The sequence below is a fragment of the Rhincodon typus genome, chromosome 2, assembly GCF_021869965.1.
Source record: "Rhincodon typus isolate 14 chromosome 2, sRhiTyp1.1, whole genome shotgun sequence".
Lineage (NCBI taxonomy): Eukaryota > Metazoa > Chordata > Chondrichthyes > Orectolobiformes > Rhincodontidae > Rhincodon > Rhincodon typus.
This window is the reverse complement of record NC_063333.1, coordinates 54,104,665-54,116,608: the sequence shown is the minus strand read 5'-3', so window position 1 is coordinate 54,116,608 and position 11,944 is coordinate 54,104,665. Positions and strand designations below refer to the sequence as shown.

The following is an 11,944-nucleotide window of genomic DNA, read 5'->3' as shown; positions in this document are numbered from 1 at the left end:
AGGCTAGGCCCGAAACGTCAGCCTTCCTGCTCCTCTGATGCTGCTTGGCCTGCTGTGTTCATCCAGCTCTACACCTTGTTATCTCAGATTCTCCACATCTGCAGTTCCTACTATCTCCAGAACAGAACCCGTTCGCAACCTGGCGACTTGCTTGTACCAAACTATCAGTCCGTGTGTGGATAGGAGTTGTCACTTGATTATTTTAAAGACATGGAGTGGTCAATTTTCTATGTTTTTTTTAACAATGCAAAGAAGGTTACTTTCAGTTTATGGTATGTCAAATTCTGCTTGCACCAGTTACAGCTTTAAAAATTCTAGTAATGGTTTTGGCAGAATGGATGGATTCCTTTTATAGTTTCACAAAGAGCTTATTCATTGCACAGGCTTTGATATAGACACCCCAGATGAATTTGGCAGGACCTGTCTTCATGCAGCTGCTGCTGGAGGGTGAGTAATGACCTTGTGCTTTTTCAGTCAATAGCACTAAACCATCAACAGCACTGTCGTAATCATAATTATATCCCTATGGCTCATAGGGCAGCAGTTGGATCCTACAAGCAACAAGCACCATTATCTGTACGGGACATTGGCTAATTACAATGCAAATGTAAATCAAGTACTGCTGTCAAACACGACCTTGATCAGGAAAGCATTTATTAAGGCATCCTGCTGTATATCACTTTGCTGTTTATTCCTGTTTAATACTTTATCCGTATTAGGAGGTTATACTTGCGCACAAACAGTCTTGACCTTATTTATAGTGTTTGCAAACATCAGAATGTATTATTTTAGATTATTATTGATAGTATTTTGATTAAATTTTAGTGATTCCAGCATTGTCTTGAATTTTTAATTTGCTAATGTTTTGAGGACATTTAAATTTATTCTGCAGATTCCAGTAGTAGTCTATGAATAACTTGTGAAAGGGTGGTTTCCCAATGACTCAGAGTTAAGTCACACACGAGTGTTCCAAGCTATCGTTTTTGATCCCTGGTCTCTACTCTACAGTCTGATTTTTAACCAGAACAAAAATAGGTTGTTTTGTTGGCTGTAGTTCAAGAGGGAAGTAGATAGGATTCCCACTCGTGATCTCAATTCAGCAATTCTTGCTAAGGGAACCACCCTGTCCAGATTTAATCATGGATACTAATAGTTAGACAGAGTGCTTGATTGAACCTTACAGAAATTACAGCAAGGAAAACAGGACATTTGGCCCCACCAATCCATAATGTTCCGACATTAAAGACCTGTGTACATTTACTGCAAAAATCCCTGTGTTGCAACTTAATATTGAGGCTCCTTTAATGTAGAGGGTAATTATTGCAATTTAATTTATTCAAGATGCCATCATGCTTGCATACAACAACACTGATTCCGTATCCAAAATTTAGGTCATCTCCTGATCTAATCAGCGTAGTTTATTTTAGTCTTTGAATAATTAACAGAAGTTCTTTTTTTGTTAAAATTTGTAAGTCTGATCCCATTGAGCTGTGTGCCATCAAGAAGAAAAGGGTATTTCAAAATATATTAGAACCAAGTCTTAAAAGAAAGTGATGATTCCATGGCTTTTTTCCCATTAGAAACTTAATATAATAATTAGTAATCACAGCACAGGCAACAGTTACACTTGCTAGAAACAGTTGCGCTTATGCAGTTAATGATTGGTATATAAAATGCTATCAATATGTGTGTAAAATTTGAATATAGTTTTATAACTTAGTTTTACTGTATATTATTTTCCAGAAATCTGGAATGTCTGAATCTGTTGCTTAATAGTGGAGCTGACTTCAACAAAAAAGATAAATTTGGACGGTGAGAGATGAAGCTGATTTCTAGAATAATTCATTATGCAGCTAAGTGTAGAATTTAGAATTCCCATAAAGGATTTTTCCAGAATTATGAAGGTGTGTTTGCCACCTTCTTATAGCTTTCTGTTCTTACTTTTGATTCAAATTTCCTTATACCAGTTTTTTTTTAATTTCTTTTTACTCTCAAATAAACTGAGGTTGCTGTTAGCATGGAACTTTAGGTCCTTTATGCTAATGCTGTTTTGCTTGGGCTATTTTGTTATGATCTTAGTGGCACATCTCCGTATTTCTGTTTATTTTGGTACATGTGGCAGACTTTCAATTCAGGTGGTCTTATTTTCCTGAGTAGTGGTTTGTCTTAGAAGTTAGGTTCTCTGCTTCACAGAAGGTAATTTGATATTCCTTTACATTGCTGATCCCCATTTCATACTAGTATACTCGATGCATTAAGACTGCTTCTGGCTCTTCAGAAAAGGGCATGTGATTTTATTTTCCTCAAGAATAAATGAATGAAAATATTAGGAGTTCTGAATATAATGCTTGAATTCATGACAGCTCAACACGCAACGCACCTCTTTTGCAGTGGAATTTTCCCAGTGTTTCCAGTTGTGTCACATTTATTACTTAGATATTTGAACAGAGGGAACTTGGTTCTGTCATTGTACTGGCTGTCGTCTTTTTTCCTAGCTGTAGCTTAGTAAGTTACTTGCATTTACTTACAAAAATGCCATAAAATGCAGCTTTCTGGAAGTAGTTCAGAGCTCTGCTTGGTTCCTCTGGTAGATATAGAAGAGCCCATGGAAATAGTCAAAGTGATGGGGATTTCTGCCTCTGTCCTGGCCAACATTTATCCATCATTCAGCCTCATTAAAATAGATTACCTGATCATTTATTTCGTGGTGACTTAGTGATAATATTGCTTATGTGAAGTGCCTTGAGATTCTATCACATTAAACACACCATGGTTTGCCCTTTACAAGGCCTTAAGCAAATTCACTGCTGCACTTTCTATATTGCGACAGTAACCACATTTCAAAAGTAGTTTTTTCTTTATCCATTCATGGGATGAGGCCAGTGCTGGCTGGACCAGCATTTATTGCCCAGAGGGCAGTTAAGAGTTAACTACATTGCTGTGGGTCTGGAGTCGCATGTAGGCCAGACCAGGTAAGGATGGCACACCCCACCCCACCCCACCCACCAAGGACATTCGTGACTCTCTTGGGTTTTTCTGACAATCAATAATGGATTCATGGTCATCATTAGATTCTTAATTCCAGACTTTATTGAATTCACGTTCCACCATCTGCCATAGCAGAATTCAAACCCAGGTTCCCAGAACAAACTGGAGGAGCAACACTTCCTGTTCCACCTCGGGAGTCTACAGCCCGATTGCCTAAATGTGAATTTTACCGGTTTCAAAATCTCCCCACCCCTGGCCTCATCCCATGACCAACCCCTCCCTCTCATCCCTGCCTCCTTGACCTGACACAACCTGTCCATCTTCTCTCCCACCTATCCCACCTCGCTGACCAATCCTGACCACTGCCCACATGCACTCATCTATCACCATCCCCTCATTTATCACCATCCCACCTACATTCCCCAGCCCCACCCCTCCTCTCTCTATTTATTTCTGAGCTCCTCTCCCCCTCCCCATTTCTGAAGAAGGGTCCGGACCCAAAATGTCAGCTTTCTTGCTCCTCTGATACTGCCTGGCCTGCTGTGTTCCTCCAGCTCCACACTTTGTCTTATTCCCAGAACAATATCTGGGTCTCTGGATTAACAGGCAGCGATAATACCATTAGGCCGTCGTCTCCCCTTCATAATGTTATTTAACAGTGAAAAGCATTGGAACAACCTCAGGTTGTGAATAGTGTTTTATAAGTGCAAAATTTTGTTTTGAAAGCAAGTTCCATCTCTACATATCAGCAAGTCAAATTTCCATCACATGTCAGAAGGAATGTCAGAAAAAATGTTTAATGAGTATACTATTTAAAGCAAGATATGAACAAATAAAGTACATCTGTATATAATATTTAGGTTGCTATGTAACTTTTCTTGAAAATTGCACACACATTGATGTCAAATATACTGTCCAGATCTCTGTGTGTATACAGGAAACAAAGCAGTGTCTTTTATGACTTTATTATCTCAGTTGCTATGAGAACAGGATCATTCTTGGCTATCAGCAGACATATCTTCTTCTGTACTTGAAACAAGAGCAATTTATTAAGATTCCCACTTCTGCTTTTTTGCATGATTCTGTCATAAATATAAAATTGGACAGATGACCAAGAGCATTTGACTATAGGCCTTCCCCTTTCTTTTAATTGCATAGTTCACTGTCAGCCATTAATTTTCTCATTTCCTTGTACTTTTTTTGTTTCCTTTATATTTCAAATAAGTTGACATTACCACTAGTGTGTGTCATATTTCTTCTTTTTCAAAAGAGTTTGGGTGCTCTATTAATCATTTCATGTGATGGTTAGAGTCTCGTCTTGTGATTTCATTTAAGTATGGAATCACGTGTCTCATTTTCTCCATTATGCTTGAGATCTCTCGCCTATGTGGTTGAGGTTTGCTTAATTGGTTTCCCTGATTTTACACCTCACCTGTTTTTGTCCCTCTTCTAATTCACTGCATTGATTTAAAGGGCCATCTTTGCTTTACACATACTGAGCTGCATAGCTACTCAACTCCTTCCCAGCATTGGCCTTCATTCAATTTCTCTCTCTCATTTGTAATCCCTCCTGCTTTCCATGTCCAGGAAGACAGACTATCAGTGCTCTAGTCCTGCACCCAGGATTGGTAGGCTCCCCTTGAGCTTGAGGCAAGAAAATGACTTGAGATTGAAAAGATGAGAGGACGGGGGGCTATGAAGGAGACCTGATGACCATATATCAAAGTAGGGGAAAATCAAATGACTCAGGATAAATACTTGCTAGTTATTTTCCTTACCATGGTAATTACGTAAGCACATTTTTTTTGAAAATGGCAATTAGCCAATATACAAGTCTTTGATGAGAGTTTATCTCTCAATGTTCTCTCAATAAGGAATTACAAATATAACATAGAATTTAATTTCTCCCCATTCTTACACATTTGAGGAAGAACAGGAAAGAAACATTTCTCCAGAATATTTTTTTCAAAATAAGTAAAATCGCTGACTTGTTACATCTATTGATATTTATGGGCTGTTTATTTGAAATAATTTTATTTACTATGTTTGATATATTTTATCATTCTCTGCAACTGCTTCTTTGACATCCATTTTGAATGAATTGATAGTTCTATAATCACTCAATTGTTAATAACAACGAATTTCATTTCAAGCACTCATCTGATGGCTGAATGAAATTTAATTAGAAAGGAAGATGAGGAAAAAATTGCGATTATCTTTTACAGATGTGCAAAAATCATATCTAAAAAAACTGTTTAATTTTTTTTTATTCACTGGTGGCGTTACTGGCTAGAATTTATTGCCTAGCTGCCTGTGAGAAGGACATAGTAAGCAGCATTCTTGAAGTGCTGTAGTGTCTGTGCTGTTCATTAGACCCACAATGCTATTAGAGGAGTAATTCCAGGATTTTGATCCAGTGACAGTAGTCAGGGTGGTGAGTGGCTTGGAGGGGAACATGCAGGTGCTGATGTTACCATGTATCTGCTGACTTTGTCCTTCTAGATGGTAGTGGTTGTGGGTTTGGACAGTGCTGTCTAATGAAGCTGGATTAACTACTGCAGTGCATCTTGTAGATGGTGCACACTGCTGCAACCGTACCTTGGTGGCAAAGGGAGTGAGTACTGAAGGTGGTAGATGAACCTCCTTTGAAGGGAGCTGCATTGGTCTGGATGGTGTCATGTTTGAGTGTTAGAGTTGTACCCATGCAGGCAAGGTTAGAGTATTCCATCACACTTCTGTTACTCGTGTTTGGGCCAAGGCTGTAATGAAGTCAACAGCTGAGTGGGCCTAGCAGAATACAAACTAACTGTCAGTCAGCAAGTTATTGCTGAGCAGGTGCCACTTGATAGCACTGTTGATGATCAAAAGTAAGACTGCTCGATTGGATTTATCCTGCTTTTGGTGGTCAGGACATTCCACTAGTAAATTCCAGAGTTGTAGCTGTATTGGATAACTTGGTTAGTGATGCACTTAGTTCAGGAGCACACATCCTCAGTACTATTACTGAAATGTCAGAGCCCATAGTCTTTGCTGTACCTTCAGCCCTTTCTTGATTTCAGTCAGTTGCAACCAAATGAATCACTCCATGATGCTAGGGACCTCAGGAGGAGGCTGTAATGTATCATCCACTTGGTACTTCTGGCTGAAGATGGATGCAAATATTTCAGCATTATCTTATGCACTGATGTGCTGGGCTCTCCCATTGTTAAGAATGAGGGTATCTATGGAGCCATCACCACCCTGTTAGTTCACAGTTCAATATGGCAGGACAATCTGGCCTTAAAGATTCATGACACAATGCATAGATGAAATTTTAGTATCTTTTTGTTTATGTATGCAGTGAGCGTGCTCGTGGGACAAATTATTAGCATGGGAATCTGAACAATAAACCGTGGCAGGATTTAAGGACCGGATTAATTCTTGTTCGTTAAAGGAAATGGGACCATTAGTTCATTTTTTGTTCTTGATGGAATCTTAGCAAGGAAGCTAAAACAGACCATATTATTTCAAAGTTGCTATTAATAAATACCTAGTAATAGTCCTTACTCTGAGTTTATACCCTCGTACACATTCTCACAAGGGGAAATGACCTCTCAGCACTTACCCTATAAGCCCCTCTAAGAATCATGTATGTTTCAATAATGTTGCCTCTCCTTCTAACCTTCAATAAGTATAGGCCCATCCTACTCAACTTCTCATAAGAAAATCCCACCATACCTAGGATCAACCCAGTCGGCCTTTTCTGAACTGCCTCTAATAGCAGCAGACATTCCTTAGATAATGGGACCAAAACTGTGGACAGTAACCATGGTATGGTCTAACCAGTACTTATAGTTTTAACAAAACTTTGATGTTTTTATGCTCTATTCCTTTGGAATTTGCTGTACCTACTTTCTGACCTTTAGTGATTCGTCCATTTGCACACCTAAAATCCTGCTATCCATTTGAGATAAAAAAAATGTTTTATTTATCCTGCCAAAATGTACAATTTCACATTTTTCCACATTGTACTCTATTTACTAGAGCTTCGCCCGTTGCGTGTTTATTTATCTCTAATGCATTAATAGATAAGAATTTTATTGTTATTAATATTGGCAGATGGTGGAATTTGAATTCAATAAATATCTGGAATTAAGAGTCTAATGATGACCATGAATCCATTGTCGATTGTTGGAAAAACCCATCTGGTTCACTAATGTCCTTTAGGGAAGGAAACTGCCATCTTTACCTGGTCTGGCCTACATGTGACTCCAGACCCACTGCAATGTGGTTGACTCTGAACTGCCCTCTGGGCAATTAGGGATGGGCAATAAATGCTGCCTAGCCAGCGATGCCCCTCATCCCGTGAATGAATAAAGAAAAACTCACCTAACCTATACCCCTTTGTGAACTTCTTGTGTCTTCATCATAACTTTCTTTCCTACCTATCTTTGTGTCACTTGAGGCGCCAGCACTGATCCCTGTGGCCGATGTAATGTTTGCTGAAGTCATTGCAAGGTATTTTTTAAACTACGTTGGCCTTGCATGTCATGGGTATGAGGTCTTTGGTCCTCGTGAGTGTTTGTTGTAGTGTGGCTGTAGGTTTATTTGCTACCACAATTCCTAGTGGTCATAGGAGTCTTATCGGTTCTGATATGTTCTTGATACAGGGTAGTGTGTCCAGTGTATTGGGGTGTACTGTGTCCTCTTGGCCTTGTCGAACTAACAGGCACCTGCGGATGAAGTTGTTGGGATATCTCTTGTTAGCAAAGACGTTATATCGGTGTTCTTCCTCCTCCTTGCATTTCTCTGGCGTGTTGCAGTGAGCTGCGCCCTGTTTGAATAGTGTCCTAACACAGTCTTGTCTGTGGACATTGGGGTGATTGCTATGGAAATTGAGGATTGAGTCAGTGTGGGTCGCCTTCTTATATACTGTGGTTTGGAGTCCCTGTTGGTCACTCATTCTATCCTGAAGTTGTCTAGAAGTTGATGGTTGTCTTCCTCTTCTCATAAATTTGATCATATAAATACCAAGCAGAGTTAGAACAACATTGCTTCATCGGAGGCTGTACTGATGATGTTACCTAGCATGGTGACGAAATGTCTGAATGATAACCAGCTGGCTCAGTGAGCAAGCCAACGACCTCATCCATAACCTGAGCTACAAATCTTTGCAAGAACCTTAAACTTGTACACATCTATCAAGTTCCTTCTTGACCTTTACTGCTCGAAGGAAAACAACCCGAGCCTATCCAATCTTTCATCCTAGCTCAGACCCAGCTACCCTGGCAGTGTCCTGGTAAATCTCCTCTGCACCCTCTCTTATGCAATCACATGAAGCTACTATTGCAGTTTCTCTTGTTCGCAATGCTTATGAAGCTGCTGGCCCTCTCTGTTTTGTCATATTTATGAAACTGCTTCCAACACCCACCAGCAAAACCTCTGCGCTTTCTTTCTCATATGATGGGATGTCATTATGATATATATCTAGAAGTAATTAATTCAATATAGGATTAAGCTAAGCTGATGATATCTAAGATGTTGCATATGTCCCTACTCATAGACTAGGAGGCCCAGGTTCAAATCCCACATGCTCCTGAGGTGTGTATTAATGTAACTGAACAGGCTGATTAGAAAAATAGGTTAAATGAAAATTTAACTGCCTATTTGGACAAGGTGTTTGACAGGACAGTGCTCAGGAAGCATATCCCAACAAAAATCACTGCCTTTATGAGAAAGGGAAAGAACAAAAATATGACAAGGCAGTATGGTTTAAGGAACTTTAAATCATGATGTAGCTAAAAATAATAACCAAGCAGAAAGATATTTACTGTTCTTTTTTCTATTCTGGGAAGGACCTCACTGCATTATGCTGCTGCGAACTGCAACTACCAGTGCCTGTTTGCTCTTGTGGGATCTGGAGCCAGTGTAAACGACCTTGATGAAAGAGGTTGCACGCCACTTCACTATGCAGCAGCATCAGATACAGATGGAAAGTAAGTAATCGCAGGCAAATTTGAAATGGTTGGAAATTGGCAGTGACCGAGCTCATTATTGATCTTTATTTGTGTATTGTCTTTTACTTGAGGCAGCAGCTATTTACTCCCCCCCCCTCCCCCCTTTAAATAACATAAACAAACACTACCAGTTTTACGTGTTGAGCATTTTTGAATGCCAGTTAGAAATTGGGGAATATATTTGCGAAGTTATTTATTAAAGGTTTATGTAATGATTAACTGATGTTGAATCAGATCTTTTGAAAGGACAAATGAAGCTTAACCAATGTCATTTTTTTTTTCTTTTTCCTCAAAGCATTTTGAATTTTATCTCTCCATCTTAAGTTTAATTGTTTGGACTGTGGGTTTGTGCAGCATAGTAATTCAAAGGGAAAATGGAATGTGCAATGATAGCATTTTACAGCAGAAATTGTTTGGATAATTTGAACTACAATGACACTGAGATATCAGAATATGTTCTTCGTGATCTTGATATCCTAGATTGGTCAGGTATTAAATATTTCTTTGTGATTTATGAAGTTTTCCCTGCTTATTATTTTTTTTTGCCAAATGTGGGAAACAGCTCAGTGCTTAGTGCCATTGCCTTTCCTTTTTTTCTGAATACTTTATAATATATTCAAATATTGCCCCTTGTCATTTAAAACACAAAAGCATTTAAGAATGTTTTATGTGCTAACAACTTTTAAAAAAAATACGCAAATATTCCTTTGCTTGAATTTTTTGCTGTTTTGCTAGCCCAATGAACAGATTTTATTCTATTTTACTATATCAAAATGCCGCCTTCTTTTGAGCATCTCTAACATAATTTCTCTTAAATTTGTTAATATTTCAAAGCCTCTCATTCCTAATATCCTGGAAACTGACCTCTATTATACTCTTTCCTTACCATTAATGTCCTTCCTAAGGCAGGTGGCCCAGACCTTCCAGTTTCCAAATAATTGGAGACTGGTTACACCTGGACAGATTATCAATTTATCATGTCTTTGTTTTAAAGGTTTATGTATCTGAACCCCTAAATCTCTGTTTTGTCTTTTTACAGTTATGCCATTTAGATTATAATTCCTTAATTTCTGAAAGTACATTACCTCATATTTCATCTGACCTCTTACCTACCAAACCTCCTAATTTGTAACATAATTTGAAAAACTAAACCTTGATAGCCCACCGATGATAACAGATGAACAAAATAGTTGTCAACTTCGGTTTTGAGTTTTTCTGTCTTCCTGTTGTGTCACAAGGCACTACCTTTTTTTGGCAATTTGTGTTTTTATTGGCAGATGTTAATATTTTGGAGGTCTGTATTGTTTCCTCTCTGTTTCCTCCCATTTTAAATATGTCTTGTGTGCTTCCCAAACTTTTTTGAATGATTTATTTATTTATTCTCTACTTTTCCCTCTTACTCAATGTTTTCAAAATGTACACTTTACTGTTTTATGTTTAAAAAGAAAATACTGAATGCTTGATTAATCGTCTTGTCCACAGTGCTACAGTGCATAGTTATTGTGCAAAGTATTCTTTTCAAAATTGAAAATCAGTTTCAGTTCAACACAATATTGTGGTTGTGCTCAGTCAGTTCAAAGTGACCCACTAATGAGATTTTAGGATGCCTGAGAGCAATGTACCAGGTTGGTTTTGCATGCTGCGTTTTCTAATTGCCTCTTCAAATCTTCCTGTAGATAAACTAGCAGTTTGGCTTGACTTCCTGCAATGTAATAGCTACTTTGTGTGCAACTTGGGTCATTTGGGTATGAAAGCATAGTTTTGTGCTAGTATTGTGGAATTGGTAGTTTTGAGTTTTGATGTCCTACTGTGAAAGCTGTCTTTCCTTTCTTGGCCCATAGAAATATTTAAATACTACTGTCATTTACTTTTTGCTTTTCATATAGCAGTATGGTGAACTGCTTTTATTTTGACTCCTACAACATAGTTTAACTCACTTCCTTGAAAATAATTCCAAAATGTAAATGTATGTTACAGCATAAGTTGTGAAGGGAATGGCAAGTTTCCTTTTGACTGATTGTTAATTTGTCAGTTGCAAGGCAGTTTCCAAAGGCCAGCTTAACTTATGTGGAAAATTAAGTGATTGAATTGTTTCCCAAGAAATGGGTTTTAAGGGTTAGAACAAAGTGCTTTCACATGCATTTAAACTTCCAAGTCAGTAATAGCTTGTAAGTGTTAGTATCTGTCTTGTTGGACAAGGGGTGTGATTCTTGCTTTGGGGTTGCTCATTGAAGTTTGTTAGACATTCTTTGTTGAAATATTGCACCAGTCCTTATATTGCCGTCAATATATGATAGTCATTAGAAATCCAATAGGGAGTTCAAGTGAAGCATCTTGAAGAAGTTGTGAGAATCTGGGTCTAGTTACAACAGGGAGAGATTGAAATGATTGTGTAGGTGTATTTAAGAGGATCTCTGCAAGCATATGAGAGAAGGGAATAAATAGTTGTAATAATAATTAAGTTTAGATGGGAGGATTTGCGAGTTGAGTATAAATGCCAACTGTATGATGTGGGAACTAGCTGATCCCATTGAGAACGGCAGTGACCACATCTGCACCAAGTGTTGGCTGCTTGAGGAGCTCCAGCTCAAAATTGATGAGATGGAATCCGAACTCCAAACACTACGGCACATCCGGGAGGGGGAGAGATACCTGGATGCCGTGTTCCAGGAGGCAGTCACACCTAGTAGATTAACTAATGTTAATTCGATCAGTGGCCAGGGACAGCAGTGTGTCACTGCGAGTGAGGTAGGTAGAGGGACCCTGCAGACAGGAACACAGGAGCCTCCAAATAATGACATCATGGTGGGGCGGGCAATAAACGTAGAAATAGCTAATGCATGTAAAAATGGTACAGCAATTATCATGGGGGATTTTAGTCTACATATCAAAGAACAAAGAAAATTACAGCACAGGAACAGGCCCTTCGGCCCTCCAAGCCTGCGCCGATCCAGATCCTC

General features: G+C 38.7%; 1 protein-coding gene across 1 annotated transcript in view; it reads left to right on the top strand.

The window, feature by feature from the left end:
• The first annotated feature begins 210 nt into the window (after positions 1-210).
• LOC125485408 (serine/threonine-protein phosphatase 6 regulatory ankyrin repeat subunit A-like) overlaps positions 211-11,944 on the top strand; it is a 30,320-nt gene continuing 18,586 nt past the window's right edge. The window contains exons 1-4 of the mRNA XM_048608062.1: positions 211-255; positions 356-447; positions 1,744-1,812; positions 8,823-8,963. Of these exons, the coding sequence (XP_048464019.1) occupies positions 211-255; positions 356-447; positions 1,744-1,812; positions 8,823-8,963 (347 nt within the window). The remainder of the gene's footprint in view (positions 256-355; positions 448-1,743; positions 1,813-8,822; positions 8,964-11,944) is intronic.